At 64.4% G+C, this 26322-nt stretch overlaps 3 protein-coding genes across 6 annotated transcripts; 1 reads left to right on the top strand and 2 right to left on the bottom strand.

Moving 5' to 3' along the window:
- Positions 1-820: 820 nt before the first annotated feature.
- Positions 821-13669, bottom strand: ANAPC2 (anaphase promoting complex subunit 2). 4 transcript variants are annotated; one of them, XM_045561980.1, is made up of 14 exons: positions 13485-13669; positions 12790-13231; positions 12609-12681; positions 11429-11561; positions 9763-9937; positions 9206-9325; positions 8275-8392; positions 7481-7662; positions 6737-6878; positions 6426-6516; positions 5956-6159; positions 1753-1882; positions 1286-1521; positions 821-1183 (listed from the first exon to the last, which is right to left on the bottom strand). In XM_045561980.1, exons 1-14 carry the CDS (start codon positions 13599-13601, stop codon positions 971-973), a joined length of 2376 nt encoding a protein of 791 aa, XP_045417936.1. In that variant the 5' UTR covers positions 13602-13669; the 3' UTR covers positions 821-970. The 4 variants fall into 4 exon arrangements, with proteins under 4 accessions (XP_045417936.1, XP_045417934.1, XP_045417935.1 ...); XM_045561978.1 differs by having other exon boundaries at positions 12609-13231; XM_045561979.1 differs by having other exon boundaries at positions 6426-6501; positions 12609-13231.
- Positions 13670-13714: 45 nt separating this feature from the next.
- On the top strand, positions 13715-15520 carry SSNA1 (SS nuclear autoantigen 1). Its single transcript, XM_045561977.1, has 3 exons — positions 13715-13889; positions 14222-14421; positions 14947-15520. The coding sequence occupies exons 1-3, from the start codon at positions 13838-13840 to the stop codon at positions 15052-15054; spliced, it is 360 nt and encodes a 119-aa protein (XP_045417933.1). The 5' UTR covers positions 13715-13837; the 3' UTR covers positions 15055-15520.
- Positions 15521-16697: 1177 nt separating this feature from the next.
- TPRN (taperin) lies at positions 16698-25145 on the bottom strand. The gene is made up of 4 exons (XM_045561976.1): positions 23373-25145; positions 17538-17784; positions 17344-17450; positions 16698-17243 (listed from the first exon to the last, which is right to left on the bottom strand). Exons 1-4 carry the CDS (start codon positions 25143-25145, stop codon positions 17181-17183), a joined length of 2190 nt encoding a protein of 729 aa, XP_045417932.1. The 3' UTR covers positions 16698-17180.
- Positions 25146-26322: the final 1177 nt, after the last annotated feature.

Below are 26322 nucleotides of genomic sequence, written 5' to 3'. Positions count from 1 at the left end.
CTTTGAGGTGTCACACGATGGTGCCACCTTGTGGCAAGAGCAGTGCTGGGGCCTCCCAGATTCTGGCCCTTGGACAGGACCTGCCCCGCCAAGGGTTGCGGGACCCTGGTGGCCTGGACAGGGCAGACTCCGTGGGCTGTGCTGGGGAAAGGGGAAGGCTGGTCCCTGAGCTCCTCCTCTGAGCCCGGCCCCTGGCAAGCACTGCTGCCCACATGCGCGGGGCACATGGGAGTGATCCGCCTTCCTGAGTGCACACTCGTGAGGCCCGAGGACTGCGGCCACCCTGCAAGAGCAGGGAACAGGTGGACAAATGCCTGGGCTCTCTGGCACCAGAGCATGTCATCAGCCAGCCCCCTGCTGCTGGAGACACGTGAAGTTGGTTCAGGAGGTCAGCTGTGTACCTCAAACGTTGTGATGGAGTCCCCACGCCGTCCCAGCTGCACCCCAGCTCTCCCAGGCCAGCACACGGCAGAGGACAGGCTGTGCAGGGGAGGGTGACCCCAGGGCTCCTTTCAAAGGCCAGAGAAGCAAGGATGGAGCTAGAGGTCTGGCGGGTGGCAGCCAACCCCTGGGACGCCCCTGCCCCAGCTGCAGGCCCAGACATAGGCCTTCACAGGCTGGTCCTCGAACACCAGGGCCAGGGGATGGCCCAGGACACCTTTAGCAGGTTAGAGCCCAAACGCAGATGTGCAGGCCTGGGGTGGCCCCCCCTGCCTGCTGCTGGGACCCGAGCCCTGCGGCCGAGGTGGGGAGGCCAGTCTGGAGGGAGAACCTGAACACGTCTGTGGGGGCCCCAAGAAGCCACTAGGGCAGCAAAGGATAGACTGACCTGCTTTATTCTGCAACTCTGGGGGCCGGGCAGGGCCTCGGAGAGGGAAGGGGTGACCTTGGGCTGTCTACTCAGGGGACACACAGGTGGGGTCTGCAGGGGGGAATCAGCGCCTGCAGGCGGGGCCTGGCAGCAGGAGCATCAGCTGCAGTTCTTGGGCAGGCGGTAGACGCCGGCCGAGTAGATGAGCTGCTGGTCCCGCACCTTCTTCTGCAGGTAGCCCTGGAGCTCGTGCAGGTCGATCTCGGCCAGCGCAGGGCCCGTCATGACAAACATGCGGAGCATGCTGTAGATGCGCTCGAGAGACAGGCTCTCCAGGTTGGTCAGCATGGCCTGGATGTACGTCCAGAAGAGCTGGGGACAGCAGTCAGGCCACCATCTGTCAGGCCACTGCTGGAACCGCTGCTGCACCCGAGCTGGCTGCCCCCCGCCCCCCACGGGCCCTGCACCACACACCAGCAGCTCCTCCTCCTTCTGGTCGGCCTGGGAGGCCATGCCTGAGTCGCTCTCCTCGTCACTGTCGACGAGCACCATGTTGTCTCGGTCCTGAGGCCGCTCCTCCTCGATGACAGAGAAGGTGCCGGGAGGCTCCTCGCGCAGCACGCCCTGCTGCAGCCACACGGACATGCGCCGCCGCAGCAGTGCCACAGGCATCTTCACCACCTTGCTCAGCTCCTCCAGGGTCCAGCTGGCTGCGAGCAGAGTGGCCAGGACGCTGGGCAGACCGGCGAGCAGCTGCCCCTCCCCTGCCTGCCGTCAGCCCGGAGCCCAGCAGGACCCGGGCTGTCTGCCGCGCCCTGTGGGACGGGCAGGGGCACTGCCTGCAGGCCCGGGGCTGCCCCAAATGGTGCCCACGCTGGGAACAGCGCCTCCCACAGGTGCCAGAGTGGTGCCTGGCACTGCCCCAGGGGGTGTGGGCTCACCTTGGTCCTGAAAGTACAGCAAGACCACCGCCTGCACAGGGGTCACGGCCACAGACAGGGTGCGGTCAGCCAGCTCCACGTCCATGGTCACCAGGCCCAGGGTGTGCTTCCAGCTGAGGGTCCGCATGGCCTGCAGAGGTCTGGGGTCAGCACTAGCAGCCTGGCAGGTCCCGACCAGGCCACAGGTTCTAAGGACCCGTCCCCGGCCCCCTCCCCGCCCCCCAGGCAGGTGAGAGCCCCAGACAGGGTTCTGGCCCCCACCTCCTCGGCCGCATGATACAACAAAGGACCTCTGCTACAAGTTGTGTCCTCGAGGGCCATCTACATAGGAACCCCCAGGACCCTGGCATGCGCCCCCACTGACACAGGGTCAATGCGGGTGGGAGCAGCCAAGATGAGGTCACACTGCAGTAGGGTGGGTTGGGCCCTAACCCAGCACGACTGGGCCCTCGTGAGAAGGGAAGATGCTCAGACAAGCAGGCAGGGAGCAGGCCACTGTGGGGACAGCAGCAGAGATGGGGGTGAGCAGCCACAGGCCAAGAAACAGCAGGATTGCCAGCAAACACCAGAAGCTGGGAGAAGACAGGGAGGACTGTCCAAGAGTGTGGCCTCATGAACACCATGATCTTGGGTTTTCAGCCTTCAGAACTGAAATGACATATTTCTGCTATTTTACGACACTTTGTCACAGGAGCCACAAGAAGTGAGTAGATCTGGTGCCAGGATGGGGAGCTGCTGTGACGCAGAAGCAGCTCTGGAACCGGGCAACCAGCAGATGCTTGAAGAATTTTGACATCATGACGATGAAAAGCTAGACTGCGGCGGCGAGTGCTGGTGGAAACACGGATGGCAGGGTGCTTCTGGGGAGGGCTCGGGTCACACAGCATCGTGGACAGAGCGTCAGTAGAAATACGGACATCACAGGTGAGTCTCAGACAGAAACGAGGAAGGAGCTGCTGAGAACTGGAGGGAAGCTGCAGGAAACTCCGCCGATGGTGTTCACGTCGGGTGGACGAGAACTTGCGAGTGATGAACCTGGATGCGCAGCTGAGACGTCCAAGCCAAGAGTGGAGGGGCAGCCTGGCCTCTCCCGGCTCACACAGGACAGAAGAGAAAGCAGCTGTGGAGCAAGGAGGAACCAATGCTTCATCTGGAAAATGCTCAGCCCATCCAGGTGGCTCTGCAGACGTGGCCAAGGGTGTGGCTAAAAAGGTCTGTGACCGGGTCCGACCACCTCAGAAGCCAGGACCAGGCGGGTCTCCAGGGAAGGTCTGTGGAGGACCCTCACCTGACCTGGGTACCCGCGAGCTGCATCGGAAGCCAAGAAGGTTTTTGAGAACTTTTATACCAGCAGAAACGCCAATAGCCTGGCCCGAGAGGGACAGGGACAAGACGAAAGGGAGGGAGGGTAACTCTGAGCAGAGCCACCGACGCAGAGGCCTGGGCTGACGGGGCAGCTGCCTTGCAAGGACAGAGCACAGAGCTGGTGCTGGAGCCTGTCATCGGGCCTCGAATCTAACAGAAGCTCCCTCGCTGGATGGGGACCTGCCTGGGACTCGTGACCTTTTCTTCCTTCCAGTCTCTCCCTGCTGGAGCGGAAATGTCTGCCCCACGCTTGTCTCACCGTTGCATTTCTCCCACCATTGCATTTTTGAAACATAATTTGTTGTCTGATTTCCCAGGTTCACAGCTGGAGAGGAATTTTGCCCCAAGTCCCATCCACAGCTGATTTAGATGCTATTGAGATGCCGAGATTTGGGGCCTTGTGTCGACGACATTTAGAAGAGATTTTGGATTTAGAGTTGATGCTGGGACGGGGTGAAAGTATTAATATTTTGCATGTGAGAGGGATATGAATTTGGGGGCTGCAGGGCAGACTGTTATGGGTTGAATTGTACCCCCTCCAACAGATACGTTACATTCCTACCACCCAGTATCTCTGACTGCAATCTTATTTGGAAGCCCATGATTAAAGGCATAATTGGAAGATGAGGCCACACTAACAGCGTGAGCCATTAATCCAATGACTGGTGTCCTCGTAAGAGGGAGATCTGAATACCAAGAGACACGGGAGAGCACCGGTGCCACATGAGGCTGGAGACAGATGCCACAGCAACACACACGCGAGCCCAGGATCTCCTGGAGCCACAAGAGGCAAGGAAGGGTCCTCCCCTAACACCCTGGGGTCTCTTGACACTTTGATTTGCACTTCTGACCTCTGTGTGACAACGGATTTCTGTTCTTCGAAGCCCCTGGCCTGTGGTCCTCCGTTGCGGCAGCCCAGGACGCAACGCAGCTGCTCTGTGGGCCACGTGCCCGAGTCCTCCAGGCTCCCCGAGCTCTTCAGGGAGAGTGAAGGCAGTGGCTTGCCTTACCCGCTCGGGCTCCACGGCTGTGACTCTGCCTGACAGTGGCTTGCCTTGGTCCCTGCTCGGGCTCCACGGCTGTGACGCTGCCTGACAGCCCGCGGCAGGGCGGACGTGAGGTGAGCACAGGAGCAAACGGACACTCCGGGCTGCGTGGCCGGCGGCGAGTGTCCGGCAAAGGCCTCAGGCAGAGTTCTGCCGGCGGGAGGCAGAGGCACAGCCACAGGCCTGACCCCGGCACAGCCCCGGGGCCCTCCTGGGCCACCCAGCATCCGGCTGGGGCCAAGACAAAGGGCACTGGAGTGTGGCTATCCCAGCACCTCAGGCCTGAGCCATGAGACATGGCTGAGCCCACGCCTGGCACCCAAGGCGGGACCCTGGAAAAAGCGCCAGGCAGGGACTGGAGAGAAGGCCTCATACCAACAAGGTAGCCAGAAGGGACAGGGGAGGGCACCGAGAATGTGGGGGTGGGCATGGGGCTTGCAGGCTCCAGTAAGACACCAGGCCACAGCGCAGACTAGAACAGGGTGCACCAGGGATGGCCAGCAGCCCACCTTCCCACCAAGAACCACGCAGACCCTCGGCAGGCTGCAGAGGACACCTGACCCTTCCAGAACCGATCTGAGGCTCCGAGGGAGGCAGCAGCCCTCCCAGCCATGGTCCCAGTGCAGCCCCAGTGCAAGCCCTGCTCGGCCTCCCCATCCCGCCCCGTCCCCTGCCTGGGCCCCTCCCCACGTCCATCTCTGGGAAGATGCGTTCCCCTTGCTCTCTAAGTGGACGCGCCCTCCTGTACTGTCCAGCCCCCAGGAACACATTTCTCAGCCTGTGCACAGACCCTTCCCTTTGTTAGAGAGGAGGAGAAAACACGTCTAGGCCCAGCGCCGCCTCCACAGCCAACCTGGAGAAGCTGCTGACCCTCCAGCCACCTGCCCGCCTCCTGGCTGCTCCGTCCCGGGACTGCTCCTCAGGCCCTGGCCACTGGCCCGTCCACCTCCTGGGGCTTTGCCAGGTGTTCCTGGGCTGGGGTCTGCAGTCCGGACGCCTGCTGTGTCCCAGGACCCTCCTCACACGCCTTCGCTCCCCCAGGGTCTGCGTGCTCACGGGCCACACCTGAGGCCTCACCAGCCCCTCAAGTCAGGAACCTGCTTCTCCACCTGCCCAGAACCCACGACAGCACCCTGACTCCTTCCTCTCCCCAACACGTCTCCAGCTGCCCGTGACCTCAGAAGGACTTCTGAACTTGGCCCCCAGCCCCCACTCCCTCAAATTGGCCACCACATCATGGCCCTGGTCTCCTGCCCCTGGGAGTGCCAGGGCACACGTGCTAACTGCAGCCGACCCCAGAACCCCAGCACACTGTCCCGCCCCCCGCGCCCTCCAGACCAGGGCGTCTCTGTCCCGCACACCTGCTCCCCCACAGACGCAGTCCTGGTCCCCGAGTGCAGCTCGCACCTGGGAAAGCAGCTTTCAGGGACATAAACCTGGGGGTGGGGCTGGAGCTGCAGAGTGAGCCTGGGGCAGCAAGGCGGCCGGTGGCCCTGACAGGCTCCCCAACTCTCTCGTGAGTGACGCAGCACCCAGAGCCCGGTCTGAGAGGCCAGAGGCCAGTGGCGGAAGAGGAAGAGCAGCTCAGAGGGAGGGGCTTGCTCTGCCGCAGGGACCCAGTGAAGTGGCCGAAGACGACGTGGCCAACCACAGCCTCCGGAGCGTGTGGACTCTCAGACCCCCGCTCCCACACACACGGCATGCTGGGAAGGGCCGGGAGAGGGGCCCATCACAGACACGGGGGCCAGACGGGGCCGCTGGGAGCCCGCTGGCCGTGAGGGCGCAGTGGTACCTTCAGTTTCTCGTACTTCTTGCAGTAAGTATCCAGGGCGGCCCTGATGTCCTCGGGGACTTCCAGCTTCTCGTCCTTGAAGGGGGGCCAGAACTCACTGGACAGGATGACGGCATAGACCCCGAACGGCGGCTGCTCCTCTGCAGGCCGCTTCTCATCCTCCTCTCGAATGTTGGCATTGATGCGGCGGGAGTCTGCCATGTCCTGAGGGGGACGCAGGCTCTCACCCTGGGCATGGGGGGCCTGAGACGGGGGCACCCCTAGGTGCCCATGGGAAGGGGCTCTGGGGTGGGTGGGGCCCTGGGAGGGGAGGGCAGGGCACCCCCGGGAGGGAGGGGTTTGCCCTGGGGTGGGGACCCCAAGGTGGGTTGTGCCCTGGGGAGGTCGGAGGCTCCAGGGGGACTGGGGACGGGGCACCCTGGGGGGAGAGGCCCTGGGAAGTGGGGCGGGGCAGGCACCCAGGCGCCCACCTTCAGCATGACCTCACAGAAGTGCATGGGGGCCTCCCCGAAGCGCAGCTTCAGCAGCTCCACATTGCGGATTTCCCTGGAAGACAAGTGTCTGGGGAGGGGGCCGCGGTGTCCCCCAGCCCTGACTAGCACCCGCAACGCAGCACCAGGGGTCTCCCTGGGCCGAGCGCCTGCACAGGTACCCGCGGTGCTAGGACAGCCCGGGCCGGGAAGGGAGGCCAGCAGAGCTCAGCTGAGCCAAGGCAGCGCCTCCCTCCGACGTGGTGTGGACGGCAGGGCCCCTGCGCCCCTGGAGCAGCCAGAGGCCTCACCGCTCCGGGCTGAAGCTGAACTGGTGCAGGAGCCGGTCGGCCAGCAGGGAGCGGTACTCGTTGATGAACAGGTCCTTGCTGCCATAGATGCTGACCAGCAGGCTGATGATGTCCGAGGAGCGCCGCTTAGAGCTTGACTTCCCTGCGCGGCACAGGGGCGGGGGCTCAACTGGCACCTTGGCAGAGACAGGGACGCCAGCAGCATCCGCCCAGCGCACCTTCTCCTCCGCGCCCTGGGGTCGGGAGCGACCCAGCGCCTTTGGCAGACCTGGGGCAATAGCTCTTATCCCCGGTCCCACCCATCTGATGGGGATCTCCCTAGACCCCCACCCAGGCTTGGGGGACAAAGCACAGGTCCTTTGGTTGCCCCCTCAGAGACTCAAGATGCACCGTCTGTGCCGGGGCTGGGCCTGGGCAGGTGCCCCACAGCCTCAGGGGCCCCCAGAGTGGGGCCCATCACAGTTGAGGTGGGGGTGGATCTCCCACCTGCATCTCCAACAGCTACAGCAGCGGGCAAGGGACACCCCACTGCTCACACGAGAGCGGGGCAGGCAGGGCACACTCCTAGGCTGGAGTGACCAGACGGCCACAGGGGTACAAAGCCAACTGAAAACCAATCTGAGCCACCTGGGTGCTAAGCAGAGCCCTGACCTCCGACCCCGCAAAGCCCTGATGCAGTGGCACAGGTGGCACCATGCCGGAGACCAGAGCCCCAGTGGACTCGTGGCCGGGGAGCGAGCGGACCTGGGTCGGCATCCACAGGGTCGGGCACCCAGTCCTCAGGCTCGCCCGCGTCGTCCTCGCTGTCCTGGCCAGTCTCCAGACTTGCTGGGTCCGTCTTGGACAGCTCGACAGCCAGGTCCCCCGTCCCATCCGAGTCCCCCGTCAGCCCAGCCACAATCTGCCGCACCGTGTCCTCCCGCGTCCTGCGGTGAGAGCGCCGCTGCGGCCCAGCGTGCACGGCCCTCGAGGCTCCTCCCGCGGCTCACCCTAGCCCTGGCCGGGCCACGCCAGCACGACTGACCCCACCTCCACGGCCAGTGATGACCGGCCACATCACCAAGACCAGGCCAGTCACGGCCGGGAAGCAGCAAATGAGTCCAGGGCAGGTGCCAGATGGCCCCTGGCTCTTCCTGCTCAGGTCCCGGGACCACTGTGCCCTCCAGCTGCCCGAGCGGTTTGTGGCAGCTGTGCCCAGGCACCGTTCAAAGACATTCTCCACCGAACATCCCAAGGAAGTCTCCGTTCCTTGAGACAGCACAGAGCTCTTGTCCCCTGGTCTGCCCAGGGGGCCGAGCAAAAGAGCCTCTCGCTGTGCTAGACAGATGCAGGAGGGAGGGGAACCAAGGACGGGCTGAGGCAGGCCCCTGCCAGTGGGACACAGCGATGCTGTGACAAAGACAGGAGACCAGCACTGGCAAGAGGAAAGAAGCCCCTCCCCTGAGCCCATCCACTTGGCCCAGCCGCTAGAACCGGAGATCGGCAGGATGAGAAAGCCGCAAGTCCCGGTGGCTTCCCAGGCCAGCCGCAGCCCTCACCTGAGGTAGCGGCGGATGGGCTCACAGGCCACCTCCAGAATGACCATGGAGGGGTCTAGCACACGCAGGGCCTTGATGGCAGAGATGTAGAGGGTGATGATGTCACATGTGTTGACGCCTACAGCCAGGGGGAGAAGCTGGTGGTCATGCAGTGCCCTGGACAGCAACCTCCCTGGTGCCAATGCCCAGTGGGCAGGCAGCCCTGCCGCTCAGGGGCTCTACAGGGCACCCCTGCAGCCTCATTCCTCAGGGAGCCACTCGCCTGTCCCCTCCCCACCTCCAACAGCTCACAGGTGCTTTCTCCAGAACCTTCCAAGAATCAGGCCGGCCCTAGTCAGGCAGTCTGTTCTCACAGGACCACATACCACCCCCCAGGCCAAATCAGTTGGGGCCCCACTCCCTTCAAAGAAAAAAAAGGCAATGGTCATCCCAGCTCCCCCAAGACCTCAAAAAACTTAACCCACGTTATTTTTTTTTGAGACAGAGTCTCGCCATGTTGCCCGGGCTAGAGTGAGTGCCGTGGCATCAGCCTAGCTCACAGCAACCTCAAACTCCTGGTCTTAAGCAATCCTCCTGCCTCAGCCTCCCGAGTAGCTGGGACTACAGGCATGCGCCACCATGCCCGGCTAATTTTTTCTACATATGTATTTTAGTTGTCCATACAATTTCTTTCTATTGTTAGTAGAGACGGGGTCTCGCTCTTGCTGAGGCTGGTCTTGAACTCCTGACCTCGAGCAATCCACCCGCCTCGGCCTCCCAGAGTGCTAGGATTACAGGCGTGAGCCACCGCGCCCGGCCTTAACCCATGTTTTAAACCTATATAAACCCAGGGCTGGGAAACCAGGCGCCACGATCCCTGCACGTGGGCACCCTGGTGAGCATCTGAGCCTTGAGAGTCGAAGGGCCAGTTGCAGCAGCCCACACATGGCACCTGGGTGGAGGAGCCGAGTCTCCAGGGCAGACTTGAGGGACACGAGGAGCTGCTGCCTCTGGTCAGTCCTCTCCAGACAGTACTTGAGGTCCTCGATGGCCGGCCGGGAGTCTGGGAAGTCTGTGAGCAGAGGGACATCCATCAGGGACACGCCTGTGTGTACACACGTGCAGTCTGGTGCAGAACGTACTCAGTGTGTGAGAGGACACACAGGCCCACAGGCCCTGTGACGGCCATCAAACCACTGGTAGGCGCTGTCACCCTTGATAGCTTTCACATGCTGATGCAGGTGACAACTCCACAGGACAGACAGACAGAGGAACACCCAGGGGCCAGCCCCAAGCAGGAGCCAACGCCGAGGAAACAGAGGGGTGGATGCCCAGAAGTGCCAGTCCAGCACCCGCCACTCCTGCCCTGCTCCAGACGCCGGACCGGGGCCCACTGTGGGGAGGGGCTGCTCGGCTCCCCACATCGCCAGAGCCAAAGGCAAGGCCCCTGGGAAGGCTCCCTGACAGGAAGGTAGGCCCTAAGGGGAGTGGGGCGGGTGTGTGTCTGACCTCGGATGATGCTGAAGAGCTCCTCGATGCGCAGGCTGGCGTAGATGCGGTAGAAGAACCTCTGCACGTGGCAGCGCCAACGGCGCAGGGTGTTCCCAGCCTCAGGGGACGCAGGCCTGGCAGGGCCGTCCTGCAGGAACACCTTGCCGAGCCAGCCAACCACCCTCTCGATCCACTGTCAGGAGAGCACTGGTGTGTGGAGGTACCGGGAGGCGAGCCCCCCAACCCACAGGGTGGGAAGAGCTGCACAGCCAGCCACCCTGTCGGCCGGGCCCCAGAGAAGCCCCAAAGGCCACTTGTGTCTGGACGCCAGGAACACATCAGAATCGCAGGACGGTGGCCACAAAGGGGCACCTGGGTCCTCCATCAGTCCCCACACCCTCTCATACACATCAGTCATCACGCGTCTGTGGAAACAGTGACCCAGCGTGAGACACTGACGGACACGCACGGCCTGTGTGCTGTGCCTAGTGGCACACTTGCCCCCACTTAAGTGGGTAAACCCGTCTCTGGCACCAGAGTCGTGAGTAGCCAGCCTCCGCCCCGTGCAGACAGCGCAGCACACGATGAAAATGTCTGAGCGTGTGCAAATCCACAGGAGCCATGTGGACTGCCACACTCCCCACAGACCAGCTGACCCACCTCGAGACCACCCGGACAGTTCACCACAGTGCAGCTACCCCAGCTGAGCCTCTAGGAGGTGTGCCCACTCTAGACCACCCCTGGGGGACACCCGCTTTGGACACACTCCTTCACAGCTAATCTGTATCCCTGGGTGTGGCCATGTGGAAACACTGGGGAGAGGATGGGTGAGAAGCGAGAGCCAGGCAGACAGCCCCACATGGCCGGGCCCGGCTCTCCCACAACTCTGGGAGCCCAGAGCAGAGCCCCAGACCACACCCTTGCAGCACAGGGCATCACAGCCCACGCTGTGGTGTGGTGGTGATTCAGTCCACAGGGAAACGGCCAAGTAAGCCCACACTCAGGTGGGGCAGCAAAGAGTAAAAGAGGGTGCAGGCCCAGCCTCGCCAAGCCTGCTTGGGGAAGCCCCCTTGGGATCCTAGCCCTTGCATTGCTTCCAGCCATGGGATTCTGCGCAGACTTGATGAGCACGTCCCAGAAGTGTCCTCAGTGGCACCGGAGCCCAGAAATACTGGCCTCTGCCCAGTACTAAGACAGCTCCATGCCGGGGACAGTAGCTCACACCTATAATCCTAGCACTCTGGGAGGCCAAGGTGGGTGGATCCTTTGAGCTCAGGAGTTTGAGACCAGCCTGAGCAAGAGCGAGACCCCGTCTCTACTAAAAATAGCAAGAAATTATATGGACGACTAAAAACATATATAGAAAAAATTAGCTAAACATGGTGGCACATGCCTGTAGTCCCAGCTACTCAGGAGGCTGAGGCAGGAGGATTGCTTGAACCCAGGAGTTTAAGGTTGCTGTGAGCTAGGCTGACGCCACGGCACTCTAACCCGGGCAACAAAGCGAGACTCTGTCTCAAACAAAACAAAACAAAACAAACAGACAAACAAACCAAAAAACTAAGACAGCCCCAGCCACCACCTGGACCTCCATGCTCTGGATGATTCTATAACCCAAGGTGTCAGATTTTCCAGAAAGCTATTGCCCAGTCCCAGGGGGCACAGCCCAAGAGGAGGTCCTTACCTTGTGGAACTCGCGCAAAAAAGAACGCTCGTACTCGCCCCGGCAGCGGTCCTCCATCCTCTCCCGGGTCACCTGGTGCAGAGTGGTGGTCACAGCCTCGGCACTGACCCGTTCCAGCAGACTGAGCCTGTGTCTAGATGAGAGTCCTGCCGATGGAGCACTCAGCACACACCAGCCCCCACACCCGGTGGCCCCACACCCAGGTCAGCCCCGACTACAGAGCTCACGCAGTACACACGCCTCCCCACATGCTCGGGGGCAAGAGAACAACTGTACTAAGAGCACTGCAAGGTTCTGCCCTCCCTGCCCAGGCAGGGACACTGGCCTCCCCATGTGATCAGCGGGAGCAGGGGCACAAGCTTCATCTCATTCATTCAAATGGCTCTGAAACAACAACTAAACCGGTTGCTACCCTGGCTGCACAGTTTGTGCCTTTCAGTGCAGACTCTGGCCTATAGCAGCAAGGGGATCAAGAAGGGATGAGAAAGAAGGTTTCCGTGTAACTTTCACCCGGATGAACCCAGCAGAAGCTCTTCAGGGACTGGCCAAGCCCTGCCAGCAACAGGCCCATTCCCTCCACCCACCAGAGATACTCTCTCCAAGATAGCTGCATTGCTGCCACTTTGTTCAAGGGGACAAAATTACCACAAATGGCCACACACGGCGTGACAGTCACTAAACGGCTACAACAGGACTTGACTCTAACAACAAAAACCCTTTCCTCTGCGAAGGGCTGGGAGGGAAATCTGCTTGTCTGAGTGCTGGCCTACTCTCCCTGGCATATTCTGGAGAAAATCCCTGTCACTATTCACAACTACAGGATACGGAATTCCCACGAAGATAAACAGCACTCTTCCCCGAGAAAGTCTACAAAAGGCACAGGAGAATCCTGCAGAGTCCAGCAAGTTCAGAATCAACAAGAAATCTGCTACTGCAGACAAAGGCCATGTGGGGCCTTTGCATGGGCAAAACATGGAAACCGTGGGCTAGGTGCAAGTGACAGGAGACACCTGTGTCCAGGACATACTGCACACGGACCCCTGAGACCCTCCCTCTGTCATGTCCCTGGCTATCAGGACAAGCGGCAGAGATCTGCCACCCAGCTCACCAGCTCTATTCACAGGCCACCTAGACGCAGGGGAGGCTGGGAAACCAGACGGAGCAGGGACACAATACTCACAGGACCTGGCTGAGCTGGTGGAACTGCTCCAGTGCCTGGCGACACCAGCACTGCTGCTTGTCACTGCCGCATCCTGCACACAGTGGGCTCTGCAGGAGCCGGTAGTACCGGCGGCGGGCATACCGGCTGTCCAATTCCCCCTCCAGTTCCGGGTCTGTGCCCCCCTCGCCCTTCCTCTTACTCTGCATGTAGACTCTCAAAAAACGCCCATAGAGGCGCTGAATCATCTCTTGGAAGGTTCTGGGGGTAGAAAAGAACAGGACTCCCCGCAACATGGTGTGGACCTTTTCCCGAAGCCCCTGAGCGCCAGTGCCCATCAACAGCCCCAGGCGAGTCCATTTCTCCAGAAGCTCCAGGCTGCGCAGGTAGGGATCCAGGCGGCTCTCCAGCAGGCCAAAAGCGTCGAGGAGCAGCAGAAGGCACTGGGGCTCTTCGGCAGCGTTCTCGCGTTGGGAGATGGCATTCCAGAACTCCGGGGAGATGTTGGCCTGCAGGTCGTTCTGCAGCACCTCGACAAACCACTCCTCCAAGACTGAGTGCAGACCGTGGCACCTCAGAACCTCCACCGCTGCCCGGAGCTCCTCCTCCTTTGGCGGGACCGCACCGCTGGTCCGGGAAGACGCCTGGAGTGCAGAAAGCCGTGAGGAGAGGGGAACGTGGCGTGGAGGTGGGTGGAGGCTGCGGAAAACCCGCCGCCCATCGTCCGCGGCGCACGGATGTTGGGCAGGAGCTAGAAAAGGGCTGCCAGGGGAGCCGAACGAAGCGAAACGGTGGACAAAGGAGGCAGCGCAGAGGGGGACGACGGACGGGGCCCGCATGACCTGAGGGTGGACGCCCTAAAGCGTGTAGGGTCCAGGAACCCCGCGCAGGCCTCACCAGCCCCAGCGCAGCCGGCGGAACCAAGCCGGTGCTCACGGTATTCCAGGCCACCAGCAGCTCCTGTCCAGGCCCGGGGTGGCCGTCCTCCACCGCCGCCATCGCCGCCTCGGCCATCTGCGCCCACCCGCTCCCAGATCCGCCCGACGCAGTGCGCGGCGATGGCGCAGGCTGGACGCGGCGATGACGCAGGGCTGGGCGCGGCGATGACGCAGGGCTGGGCGCGGCGGTGACGCCCGCGAGGCGCGCGGCGGTGACGCTCCAGGCCCGCGCCGTCGGGAGGCTGTGCGCAGGCGCGGCGGCGCTGGCGGCGGCGGTTGGCGCGGCGGGCGTGCGGGCGTGCGGCGGCGACCATGACCCAGCAGGGCGCGGCGCTGCAGAACTACAACAACGAGCTGGTCAAGTGTGAGCGGCGCAGCCGGGGCGGGGGCCGGGGGCCGGGGCCGGGGCCTGGTTCTTTTCTTTGTTTTGTTTTTTTTTTGGCACAAACGTAGTGGGGTTTTGTTAGGATGTGGCCGGGTGCTGGTTCTGTCCGCGCGGGTCTCCGGCCGCCGCACCTGCCGCTCTCGGGCGTCGTGCGGTTGAGCCGGGCAGAGGCGGCGGCCCGCGCACACCGCGCCCAGCGCTCACCAGCTCCCAGGCCCCGCGCCGCGCGCTCGCGAGCTGGCTCGGGTGGAAGGACGGAGCGGGGCCGCCTGCGCGCCCTGGGCCCACGCAGCCGCCGCCTCCGCCCCCAGGCATCGAGGAGCTGTGCCAGAAGCGGGAGGAGCTGTGCCGGCAGATCCAGCAGGAAGAGGACGAGAAGCAGCGGCTGCAGAATGAGGTGAGGCAGCTGACAGAGAAGCTGGCCCGCGTCAACGAGAACCTGGCACGCAAGATCGCGTCTCGCAACGAGTTTGACCGGACCATCGCGGAGACGGAGGCAGCCTACCTCAAGGTGGGGCTCTGGACGGCTCTTCCCCCCACCCCCCGGCCGTCCAGGCCAGCGCGGGGCGGGGGGCGGCATCCACGGCAGGGCGTCGGGACTGTGGCGTGGGGCTCCCAGGTCTGGGCAGTCTGTGCCTCGCTGCCTTCTCAGGTGGGGCGGCGTGGCCGGGCCCAGGGAGGGACGAGGACCGTGCGTGGTGCTCTCTGTGGTGCCGGGTGTATCCTGGATCCTCTTCCTCGTCTGCACACCTCAACCGTGTGGTTCTTTCTGCTCAGGGCGTGAAAAGTGTTGGGCAGGGCCAGCCCACCCTGGCTTTGCAGGGTGGGGAGGGAAGGGGCTTTGGGTCAGACTGGGGAGGGAATAAAGGGCTCTGCTGCCTGTCGGCCAGCTCCCTCAGATTTCCTCTTGCCAGGCAGAGCCTGTTGGCTACAGCACCCACAGCCAGGTCCTGGCACCCAAGCGTAAGGGGTAGGATGCGGCTGGGGGACCTTCTCAACAGGAGGGACAGTGACAGCCTTCTTTCTCTGCTCTTAGATCCTGGAGAGCTCACAGACGCTGCTTAGTGTCCTGAAGAGGGAAGCCGGGAACCTGACTAAAGCTACGGCTTCAGACCAGAAGAGCAGCGGAGGCAAGGAGAGTTGACCAGGCCATGAGTGGGGCTTGCCTCAGCTGTGCCCACCTTGACTCAGCCCCCAGCAAGTCTGTCCTTAAAGAGTTTGTGTTGTTCATGGTAGCCCAGCTGCCGTCTCTCACTGTTTCAGGTGCCAAGAGGGGCAGCTGCCAACCTCTGCTGGCATCGGGTAATAAGAAAAGCCCTAGGCACAGCCCACAGGGGTGGTCCTAGCTTCATGTGCACCCAGGCTGTGGGGACAGTAGGCTCCAGGTCAGCTCTGCAAGGGGCTCTAAGGCGCCCACACACCCCTGGGCTGCCAGGGAGTCCCCTCACCTTGTCCCTCAGCCAGCAGGGGCTGAGGCCAAGCAAAGGGGGCAGAGGGTGGGGGTGGGGGCCCGGACCCTCCCTCATCCCACAACCCACAACCCACAACCCACAACCCACCTCAGGGCTTACCCCTGTGACCGTGTCAATAAAGATTGTCTTTGTAAAGACCTGTGCTGGCCTGCTTGCCTCTGCCTACCCTGTGTTGGGTGTGGGGCTGCCGGACACCCCCAGAGCACAAGCCCCTGCACAGCTGCCGTGGCTGCTCCTCGCGGGGAGGGGAGAGGGGAGTCTGAAGTGGCTTCCCCGTGGCTGCCGCACTGGCTTCGGGGACGCAGAGCTGAGGGTGCCCACCTGCCCAGGTCAGCCCCAGCCCATCGCTGTCCCTTGCGGGGCTGCTGGTCTCCCCCAGCCTGTCCTTTGCGTGGCTGTGCTCACAGGTCCTGCTCCCTACCACAGCCTGGCGTCCAGGGAAGAACCTGGCCCAGGGAGATGGCTGGTGGCTGCCGAGTGTGTCCACCAGCTGCTCTGGGCTCAGGTCCCTCAGCAAGGACTGGGTGGCTGTGGTGACCCCTGCACTCATCCTCAATTCCATGTTCTGCTCAGCCTGATGGCACCACTGCTGCTGCCGGAGCCTGGCGTTCCTTCCTTGGGCACATGCCAGGCATTGCCCACTTCCATCATTTCACACACCCTGGGGCCCTGCCTGTCTTGTCCCTGCAGCTGTAGCCACCAAGGCCCAGCTGCCTGGGGTCTGGCCTGGAATGGGAAGCTGTTGCTCTGTGAGTCCAGAGAAAGCTGGGCCCCCTCCCAGGGAAACACCAAAAACTCTCCTTCCTCCCTAGTCTGGCCACCCAGAATCTCTGCTCGGGTCTGACTTTCCAGGAGGGACACAGACACTTGCCTGTGACACCTGAGTCTGTTTTGCCTGTGGGTCGTCACAGCCTTGCTGCGGGCTCCTGTGGGTGGGGGGCTTTCTGAGCCAAAAAAGGAGCCCTGCAGGGTGCTCTGCCCACTCTGGACTCCCGTGCTGCCCTCCCACTCCCCCATTTCTTGGCTCCTCAGGGAAGCCACTGCAGGCCGGATGGCCACAACACTCGCCCTCCCACCTGGGCTCTAGGCCCCAGATGGACAGCACACCTAGTGTCCCACGTCCCCCTGTGCCAGCTCTGGGAGGCTGAGGGGCTGGGTAACGAGCTATTGAAGGGAGGTCAGAGCCTGGACCGGCGGGACCACAAGGGGCTGAATCCCTACCGTGTGACCACATACTGAGTGGCCCCCTCCCTGCATTCCTGCCCTGGCCCCCCCACCCCACTGTGGGCTGAGGACCACACGGAGAGGCAGAGGCGGCCTTGTCAGTGCTGTTTATTGAGTCCGTTGTCAGAGGCACAAAGGGCAGCTGAGCTCCACCATGAAGGGAATGTGGCTGGGGACAGGGCCTTAGGGTCCCGCCGGGAGCAGGCAGCCAGGACAGGCCTTCACCCCAGACATGCCCCACAGCCCATGGGAGGCAGGCTTGGCAGGCAGGACGGAGAACAGCCTGGTGCAGAATCTGCTCAGGCCCCGACCTGCACACAGACAGGTCACCACCCTGCAGGACCCTGGCCCTCCCCCACCTCTGCTCTTCCTTGGAGCCCCCAAACCAGGGTCAGGGGTGAGACCCGGCCCCAGTGGTAAGAGAAGCCCTGGCTGTTTCCAGGGCCAGCGTGGGTGTGAGGACCCATGAGGTCAGGGTGGGGCAGGGTGGCAGGGGTCGGAGTGTAAAGTGGGGGGCTCCCAGGCATGGCCTGGCTCCTGGGGCCCCCACTGGGCTCAGCCTTGGTCGTCCTGGTCAGAAATGGAGGGCAGGCTCACTGCGGAAGTCCGCGAGGTCGTTCTGACTGGCAGGTGTGAGCTGAGGGAGGGCAGAAGGTAGCCACGTGGGCTCATTGGTGTCAGATGCCCCCCACCAGCCACCAGCCACGGGCGCCCACCCTCGCCCTCGCCTGGCTCACCGTGAGCTCCTTGGGTGGGGGCTCTGCCTCCCTCGGGGCCTGCTCCGGGGTCTGCTCCTGCCACTTGCCAAAGACCACAGAGTGCTTTGGGGTGTAGCTGGACAGGCCTGCAGGTGGGGCAGACACATGGACACAAGGACATGTGGCCCAGGCTCCACCCACCCCAGGCTGCTCATCCACAGGTGGGCACTCACCTGCATTGCCCTCTGGCAGCCGAGGGCTCTCGGGCCCCACACCACTCACAAACGTGGCTCGAGGCAGGAAGAGTGCAAAGGGCTTCTCCTCTGAACTGGATTCGCCCTCCTCCTCCTCCTCCTCCTCCTCCTCCTCCTCTTCCTCCTCCCCTTCATCCTCTTCCTCCTCTTCCTCCTGCACCAGGGAGCTCTCGGAAGGGTACTCGAATGTGGTCTGCAGGCTCTTGTCATTGAAGGAGATTTTCATCTGGAAGTAAGAGACACATCATAGGGTCCCGCTGCCCCGCTGGGCACAGTGCTGTCGCAGGCCCCGTGGGTAACAACGAACCAGAGCCCTTTAGGGGCTCCAGGAGGTAGAAGACCCCTCAGCCTGAACCCTACAGGGCTCACCCATCCCCACAACCCCTGGGACCAACAAATCCTCCCCACCCCAGGCCTGGAGTGAAGTCCCCCTCTGAATGACCCACCCCCCTAGGGACCAGACTCCAGCCAGGACCAGGACCCCAACATCTCTGTCGCCAGCAGCCTCTAACCTGCTCCCAGGGCCAGAGGGCTGCCATCTCGGGACCCTCCCATTCTGCTCTTTGGGCGGAGCACCAGCTGGGGGGCAGGGCCCCCTCTCCCACACAGCACCCCACAGCAGGGACAGGGTGGAAGTGAGGCTGCACCCGCAGGCCCTGAACCCTGGGCTCGCAGCAGCTCTGTGTCGGCTGAGGCCATTCTCTAAAGCCAAGTTCACAGCTTCGTGGCTCCCTGGGCACCTGCACCACCCTGGATGGTTTGCTGAGCAGGAGCCACCACTGCTGGCCAGGGCCCGAGTGAGTGGCGGTACTGGGCCATGGCCACATGCCACCGCAGGACAGTGGCACCAGGCACCATTGCCCACTTTGCAGACAGAGGCTGCAGAGAGTGGGGGTCCCTTTCAGAGCCTAGGGTGCCAGTGGCCCCACGGGTGACCCTGTCCTCCCATCTGGCCCTTGCCCACCCTGCTACTCTGCAGGCTGAAGAATTTCACATCCGAGCAAATTCTCTCCTCCTGGTGACCTCAGAACCCAGATGGGGCTGCTGGTTCCAAGGGACAACAGGGCAGGTGACAGCAGAAAGTCCACGGGCACCTGCAGTCAGGATCCCCCACCTTCCCTGACCGGGGCTTGCTGGGAGGCAGCCCCAGGCGAGGCTGCACTGGGCAGGGGGCTGAGCTCCCGAGAGCCAAACTCCCACCAGGCCACTCAGCCGCTCTGGGCTGGGGCCCAGCAGGTCCGTAATGAATATGAGCAGCAGGTGGGAGCAGCCCTGCCGGAGCTCGAAATATTAAACTCTTCCTGGGCACAGGACACCAGCAGCCAGCTCAAGTTCCTCCTCCTCCCCTGGAAGAAGCCAGAGGCAGGAGCCGGGCCCCCAGGCAGGGAGCTGCAGCAGCCCAGGGACAGGACAGGAACAGGGCCCGGCAGGAAGCCCAGGCCCACCCTGAGGCGGCTGAGGAGGCTCAGGGCAGCACAGGACCCCACACTCGGCTGTCCTGGAAGCCCCTGTCCAGGAAGGAGGGCACACACTCCTGCCATCCTGCCCCTCCTCCCAATGGCCACACCTGCCCACACAGCCAAGGGTGTCCTGGGCCCCTTCCACCATGAACACCCCTCGTTCCAGAGCCAGGGGAGGGGCTGCTCTCCAGCCTGAACTCCCGGCTTCCCCATCGCAACACGGCTGAGCCGTCAGGGGGACGAGCAGACTGGGGGAGGGAGACCCCCGAGTCAGGAGGGCAAGGACTAAGAAGTCTGCTCCTACCCCACAACCCACCCTGCCCCACGGCCAGGCCCACCTGGCCCTCCAGCTGTCGTCCACAAGAGGCCGGGCAGGGCAGGGGCCAGGACAGTAGGGTGGCCACCGGAGCCCACAGGTGCCCACCCACTGCCAGCCCTCCCAGACCAATCCACTGGGACAGATATACCACAGCAGAGGCCCAAGACAAGCTGGAGAGGCGGGCCAGGGGCCTCCCCCTGCCCCGGCCCCAGCAAATGGGGCTCCAGTGCCCTGGATACGTGGCGCCATCCCTGATGACCCAGAGCCCTCCAGGCCCATCCCCCACCACTGAGAACACAGGAAGGGCTGGCTGCCAGGGCCTGGCCGGATTAGCACGCCCTCATTAGTGCACATGACCAGCTCCTAGCAGGGAGGCCAAGGGGGCTGGACACACAGGCACCGAGCCTGGCACAGCCTGACCAGGCGGAAGGGGTAGACAGGCAGCCCCTGTCTGTCCCCAGCTGTGGCCCAGAGCTCTGGTCACGTCCTGCCTCCCGTCTCCCCAGCTGGGCTGGTGCTGTGTGGGACTCACGGCCCTCTCCTCCCTGGGCCTGGCTCCACCAGCCCTCTGCCCCGTGGGTGCAGGTGAGTGGGCCACAGGACACTCGTGACTCATGCTGCAGGGTGGGGGCCAGCCTCCAGTGCCCAGGCACACAGCAGGGGCCGGAGGGTGTGGCCAGGGGCTGGCCCTGCATATACCTGGTCACCGGCCTCTCAGGGACTTTGCCCGCCGCACAAAGCACAGCAGGCAGATGGGGCCTGGCTCAGCCGAGCCTCCCGGCAGAACCTCCCAGCATTCACAGGGCTCTTTTGTTCTCCCTCAACCCACCCTGCCCGTGCACACCCAGCTTCAGTTACCGAAAGGCGTCCACGCCGGACTCAGAGCCGGGAATCGGGCCCAGCCTGCCCAGATGCAGGTGTGAGCTCAGCCAGCCCCACCCCTTACCGCCCTGGCACACACCTGCCAGGCACACACCTGCCCACCTCTGCCGGGCCCCACACAGCTTCAGCTCAGGGGCAACAGGACCACCCCACACGGCCCCAGCCAAACTTCCCGCGCTGACAGGACCCCAGACCAGGGCTGCCAGGTGGGGTCCGCAGCTGCTCCTGAGATGCTGGGTGCTCCCCAGCCCAGGGTAGAGCCTCTCTGCCAGTGGGGAAGCTGAGTGGAGCAGGGTCCAGGCCTGCTCCAGGGGTCCCTGGCTCCAGAAAGACCACTTAGGCCACTGCAGGAAGAGCTGGAGGGGCCAGAAGAGGAAAGCTGACTGGAGAAGCCTCCACCACTGACATCGAGAGGCATGACAGCTCCTGGCCACTTGCTAATCCACCCGCACCAGGGGAGAGAGGCAGGGAGAGTGCCAGCCGGGCTCGGGGCTTGACTCTGGCACGGAGATGGCGTGGCTACAGAGAGCAGATGGTGGGGCGGCACCCTCGGGGCTGAAGGTCAGAGCAAGACTGTGGCCAGGCCAGGCGTGGAGGCTGGGGTGGAGGGCACTGCAGGTGACGGCGGATGGCCCTGGGTGTGAGGAAGGAGCCCCGGGGACACAGACATGCTGGGGCTGGGCGGAGGACCAGGAGGGGAGGACACCAAAGGGGAGGGGAAGGGGCAGCCAGACAGGCAGGAGCCAAGCCTGGCAACTGAAGAGGGAGGCAGTTGTGTGGAGGGGTGAAGGGACACCCCCACCCACCAGGAAAACAGCCGGGGGGCCCAGCTACAGCACCACACGGCAGTCAGCCCGCAGCTTGGCCCTGGAGGGAGGGAAACAGGGCATCTACACATCCTGGCAGCGGGTAACGGAAGTGTGGACCTGTCCGGCCAGGCAGGCCCCCTGCACACAGGCGGCAGGGAGGCAGCTCCCACCACCCAGAGCAGGGCTGCAGCCCTCCGACACTGGGCAGGGGCTCCATACCCTGAGTGGCCAGCCCAGAGGCAGGCTCCCCCCACCGCCACCCACCGCCCAGACAGTCCCACTGAAGAGCTGCCCCAGTGCCCCTTGCTGCACCCCAGGAGAGGTCTTGGCACTTCCCACCACTGCCCTGGGGGCACCCCGCCATGGGTGCGGGGAGAAGCAGGCAGCCAGCCCACGGTCCTGCTGGCCTCCCTGCACTCCAGCCACCCCCCATCCCCTGGGGGAAGCAGGAAAGTGACCCAAACCAAAGGCTGGCTGGAGGGTCAAGGCAGGGCCCAGGCTGGGAGCCGCAGGAGAGGCTGGAGGAGCACCGTGCATCCCCCACCTGTGGGTGCTCACAGGGTATGGGCAGAGCGCATGGGGTGGCTCCACTCCGCAGCCCAAGGCTAGCAGGCAACTCCGAAAGGCTGGACAGCCCCATGCCTCGGTCCCCTCCCAACAGGCTGTGGGGCTCTCCCTGGGCAGGGCAGCTGGTGCGTGCCCAGACAGGAAGTCACAGCCAGCAGGTCGTGCTGCTCTGGCAGAGCCGTAGCCCGGGCCACCTGGCCACGCCAGGCATCATCCATCTGGACCCCCAACCCCTCAGGCTGGCACTGAGACCAGGGCTGGCTGGCCTGAACCCCCTCCCCACTGCCGGTCCAGGGCCGGCTTCCCAGGCTGGGCCCTTCCTCCCCTCCCCTCCTCTGTCCTTCTCAACCCAGCCACAAGTGACCCCCACGGTTCTGCCCTTAGCCGGGGCAGGATGGCTCCAAGCAGAAGTCCTGGGCCTTGAGTCCCACCCAGGAAGAAGCCAGACTCACGGTGGATGAACCACACAGGAAAAGGGCAGGGGTTCCAGAAATGGGAGCCTGAACTCAATCCCTGCCCCACAAGCCCCATGACCCCACTGCTGTCACTTCTACTTCCCAGGGCAAGTGTGGGAAGGGACCACCTCACGGGGCAGCCAGAGTCAATGATCCGGAAGCAAGAGAGAAGCAGACTAGAGGGGAGGCAGGGGTGGGGCAGAGACTGCTATCATTGGATAGACCTCAACTCCAAGGGCTCAGACAGCACTAGGGGTATGGGGGGGGTGGGCAGCACGCTGGGCCCAGCCCCGAGTCCCCCACCGGAAGCAGCCCCTGACCCAGCAGGAGCATGAAGCCCTGGCCCGAAGGGAGGACGGCACAGGCGGCAGGGTCAGAGGGAGCCTCAGGGCACAACCACCAGCCACCACCGAGGAAACAGGCTGGGGAGAGGTGACCTCAGGGTGGGCTCTGTGGTGTCCCCCACGTGCTGTCTCGTACCCAAGCAAGGTGCGCCTGCTCTGCACCAGCAGATGGGGGCCATGTGGGGCTGCCCTCGGAATTTGCCTGGCAGGTAAACGGGTGCCGGAATGACCAGGAAGAATCTGGTTTTCTTATGCTCAGAGGGTTCCAAACCACTGGCCTCTGCTGGCCAGGGAGTGAAGCTCCCTGGCTGGCCAGCTCTGTGCCTCCAATGGGGCTAAACTTCGGCCTGCCTGCCTGAGGCCCCTCTGCCCAGTGGGCTTCCCAGCACCACACCCCAGGCCCAGAGCAGGCCTGGGACACACACTCGGTGCTCACTCAACCTTCCTGCCGTGCTCCGGTCCAGCTGGCCTTCTGGGAAGCTGAAAGCCCCTCTCTGAGTAGCTGGTAGGCTGCACCCCCAGGCTGACTGCAAGATAGGGATCCAGCCGCCCCATATTACCAATCTCCTGCCTCTTCCCACTGACATCCTGACACCTGCTGCCCGCATAGCCCAGGGCTTCAGGAAACCACACCAGGCGTTCCCCCTAGAGCCTGCTTCTCCTAGCTGGGCTCACAACGGGACAGGCCCATCCAGCCAATTCCAGACGGAGCCACAAACAGCACAGCACCACCTGGACCCGCCCTCCCCACCACCCCTGCATGAGAGGTACATAGCAGGCTAGCTGTCCCCACAGTCCCCAGGTCGTCAGGGCTCCACTGAGGCCCTGGACCTGGCACGGCCCCCAGTTCTCCTCTGCTCCATGTGCAAGTCCCCCCTGCCCAGGCCAGGCATCCTGGGATGGGGCCCACACCGTACCCACAGCCCTGTGACTGGTCACTCGCCCCCTCCCGGCCAGTGCCCTGCCCCCACCACCAACCTTCTTTCTTGAGGAGCCAGCCTTGGTGAGACAGGACTTCTGCAGGGCCAGGTAGCCGCCAATCACCTCAATCTCGTGCACAGTGGGGTAGCGCTTCTTCAGTGTGGACCCCAAGCCAGCGTGGGGCCCCGAGCGGCAACCAGCCTCCTCTTCCTCAGCCTCCTGTGGCGGGGACTCCCCGCCGGCCTGTCCAAGGTGCTGCCCCGGCAGGGCCCCTGGCTTCCTCTTGGGCACCACCGTAAAGGTGTTGCTTCCTCGCTGCTGGAGTTCTGACGAGTGCCCAGGCCTGGCAGGGTGCGGGCGGTACTGGGGAGGCGCACCACCCCCAGAGCAGGGCAGTTTGGCTTCTTGGGGCGCTTCCTCCTCCGAGTCCACCTCGTCAATGAGAGTCACAGGCAGCCCCGGCCTGCTATGCTCCCGGCCATTCTTGGCCAAGCCGGGAACCCTGAAGCCCTCAGCAGGCTCGGCTTCATCGGTGGCCGGCAGGAACGGGGGTGGCGAGGATGACCTCTGCCGCCTAACGGCCGGGTCAGTGAGGGCAATGGCTGGCCTGGGACAACCCTGCTCCTCAACCCGCAAGGGGCTCTTCCCGAGAGCAGGTGCACCATCCGCTCCAGGCACCAGCTGGGCTCCCAGCCTCTGGCTCTGGGAGGCCCAGCCCACCTCTCCCATTCGCAGCTCCCCGGACTGCCTCCCCTCGGCAGAAGGGGCCCCACAAGCCTTGCGCTTGGGGATGAACACAAAAGAGTTTCGAGAGTTCGCTCGGAGGCTGGCCAGGGCCCGGGCCTGCAGGTCCCCCGAGGGGACGGTCTCCATGTCTGGCTTGGGAGCTGGCCGTATCTCGAAGGAGTCGTTGGCGCTGGTGGCCGCGGAGACCCACTGGCGCTGGCTGGGAGTGGCACTGGCAGGACAGGGCTCGGGGAAGGCAGGGGGAGCGGTTGGAGTGGCACTCGGGGTCCCAGGGCTGGGGGGCGCGTGGAGGGAGGGCTCCCCCGACTCCGCCTTTGGCTTCCACTCGCCCGGCCCAGACGGGGAGCCCGCGAGGCCGTTGGCAGGGCCGGCCCGGGGACCCGGGGCCGCGGGCCCGTTGGGGAGCGCGCGGGGCGCCCCGCGGTGCAGGCCCCGGGGGTGGACGGTGAAGGAGTTGCTGCCGGTCTTCTGTAGGAAGTCGCCGCGCCGGGCCTCAGGGCCGACCCCGCCGCCGCGGCGCCCCGGCTCGAAGCGGGCAGCGCGCTCGCCCACGCGCGGGCCGGCGGGTGCGGGCGGGCCGGCGGGCGGCGGCGGCGGCGGCGGCGGCGGGGGGCGCGCGCGCTCGGGGCTCCCGCGGCGGCGCGGCGCGGCCGGCGGGTCGAACTTCTCCAGCAGGCGGCTGACGCGGCCGGGCGGCGGCGGCGCCTCGTACACCAGCACCTCGGCGGCGCGGATGCGGGCGGCCCCGGCGGGCGGCGCGGGGGGCGGGCAGCCGGGCGCCGCCTCGATAATGAGGATGTTGTCGGCGCGGATCGTGCGCACGCCCGGCACGCGGCGGCACCGCTCGAGCAGCGGCCGCGCCCCCGCCGCGCCGCGCCGCCGCTCCGACTCCAGCCGCATGAACGGGTTCTCGCGCAGCGGGCCCAGGCTCTCGGCCAACACGCACGGCTCGTCCGCGCCCGCGCGCTCCGCCGCTCCGCCGCCCAGCGCGGCCAGCTTGGCCCGCTTCCGCTCCAGGACCTCCCGCTTCCAGGCGGGCAGCGCGGCGCGCGGCCCCGGGCCCGGCCGCCCCAGGCCGGCCATGCTGCGACGCGCCGCGGACGGCGGACTGCGCGGGCGGCCGCGAGCCAGCGGCGCGGGGACTGAGGCTCGCCGCCCGCCGCCGGCCTTCGCGCGCGGGCCCGCCCCGCAGACCAGCCCCGCGCCGGCCGCCCGGCCAATGGCAGGGGAGGAGGCGGGCCCGCACCCGACCCCGCCAACTGGAGAGCGCCCGCTTGGACCCGCCTTCCAGGGGACGCACCGCGCAAAGCCCGGCCCGGAGCCGGCCCCCATTGGGCGCGGCCCCTCGGACACGCCCCGGGCCTGGCGCCGCGCTTTGGTGGCCCCTACTTCCGCCTCTGCGCTGGCGGCTGGCTGCGCCCCGGGGCGGAGCCGGAGGGCGGGGCAGGTCCTGGCCCGCAGCCCGAGCCCTGCCCCTGGGCCCCACACCCCGGCTGACCTTGGCCAGGGTTGGGACTTCCTCTTCGAGCCGGCACACACCCCACCTGTTCCCTCTGGTGAGAGCGCGTCCGTGGAGGGGCCACTCCAGCTCGGGAAGGCTGTCCCTGCTCCCGTGGACGGCGCACAAGCTACAGTCCGGCCTCCCAGCCACGACCCTACTCCCATCTGGGGTCCTCCGACCTCGGGCGACGGAAATGCCAATTCTGGAGCCCCGCCCAGCCCCAAGGAATCAGTTTCTCAGGAATCCCTAGTTTTTATAGGCTCCCAGACCTGATTCTGTTGCTCAAACAAGTGTGAGAACCTTACCTTACATCCTACCATCCGTGGCCCCACCAAGCATCTACAGGAGTAGGACAAAGCTGTGAGGAGGCACAGAAGAAGGGGCCTTCCTCCGCACACAAGCTCACCATGGCCATGCATACTTGGACAGCTCTCCAATGAAGAAAGAGCCACAAAGGCCAGGGCACGTGCTCCATCTTCCGCCCTGTTGCAAAGTATGGTCAGTCCTCTTTCATCTGTTGAACTCCCTGAACCCCATCTGAAGACTGGGTGGGGAATGCCCCTGACCCCAAGGGTACAGCCTCCCGGTTGGCAGGTCTTGAGGAAGCCAAGAATTCCTCCTTGGGGAGGGCTGCAGTGTCCCCCACAGTAGGGAGAATGCCTGGGACCGTGTGATAAGGGGAATTGACAGACATCACCTGCTCTGCAGTCAGCAGCCTGCTCGGTAATGACACTGCTGCATCCCACACCCCTTGCCTTT

Source organism: Lemur catta, chromosome 10, assembly GCF_020740605.2.
Source record: "Lemur catta isolate mLemCat1 chromosome 10, mLemCat1.pri, whole genome shotgun sequence".
In the NCBI taxonomy this organism is placed as follows: Eukaryota; Metazoa; Chordata; class Mammalia; order Primates; family Lemuridae; genus Lemur; species Lemur catta.
This window is presented reverse-complemented; position numbering and strand designations above follow the sequence as displayed.

Excerpts from the sequence above, each read along its gene's own strand:
- SSNA1 (XM_045561977.1), top strand. The coding sequence starts at position 13,838 with ATGACCCAGCAGGGCGCGGCGCTGCAGAACTACAACAACGAGCTGGTC. Across the intron at positions 13,890-14,221 it reads CAACAACGAGCTGGTCAAGT|GCATCGAGGAGCTGTGCCAG; the intron begins GTGAGCGGCGCA and ends CTCCGCCCCCAG. Across the intron at positions 14,422-14,946 it reads CGGAGGCAGCCTACCTCAAG|ATCCTGGAGAGCTCACAGAC; the intron begins GTGGGGCTCTGG and ends CTCTGCTCTTAG.
- TPRN (XM_045561976.1), bottom strand. The coding sequence starts at position 25,145 with ATGGCCGGCCTGGGGCGGCCGGGCCCGGGGCCGCGCGCCGCGCTGCCC. Across the intron at positions 17,451-17,537 it reads GCTGCCAGAGGGCAATGCAG|GCCTGTCCAGCTACACCCCA; the intron begins GTGAGTGCCCAC and ends CCCCACCTGCAG. Across the intron at positions 17,244-17,343 it reads CCCCACCCAAGGAGCTCACG|CTCACACCTGCCAGTCAGAA; the intron begins GTGAGCCAGGCG and ends GCCCTCCCTCAG.
- ANAPC2 (XM_045561978.1), bottom strand. The coding sequence starts at position 13,601 with ATGGCCGAGGCGGCGATGGCGGCGGTGGAGGACGGCCACCCCGGGCCT. Across the intron at positions 6,517-6,736 it reads TTCAGCTTCAGCCCGGAGCG|ACACTTGTCTTCCAGGGAAA; the intron begins GTGAGGCCTCTG and ends CCCCCTCCCCAG. Across the intron at positions 6,160-6,425 it reads TCTGTGAGGTCATGCTGAAG|GACATGGCAGACTCCCGCCG; the intron begins GTGGGCGCCTGG and ends CGTCCCCCTCAG.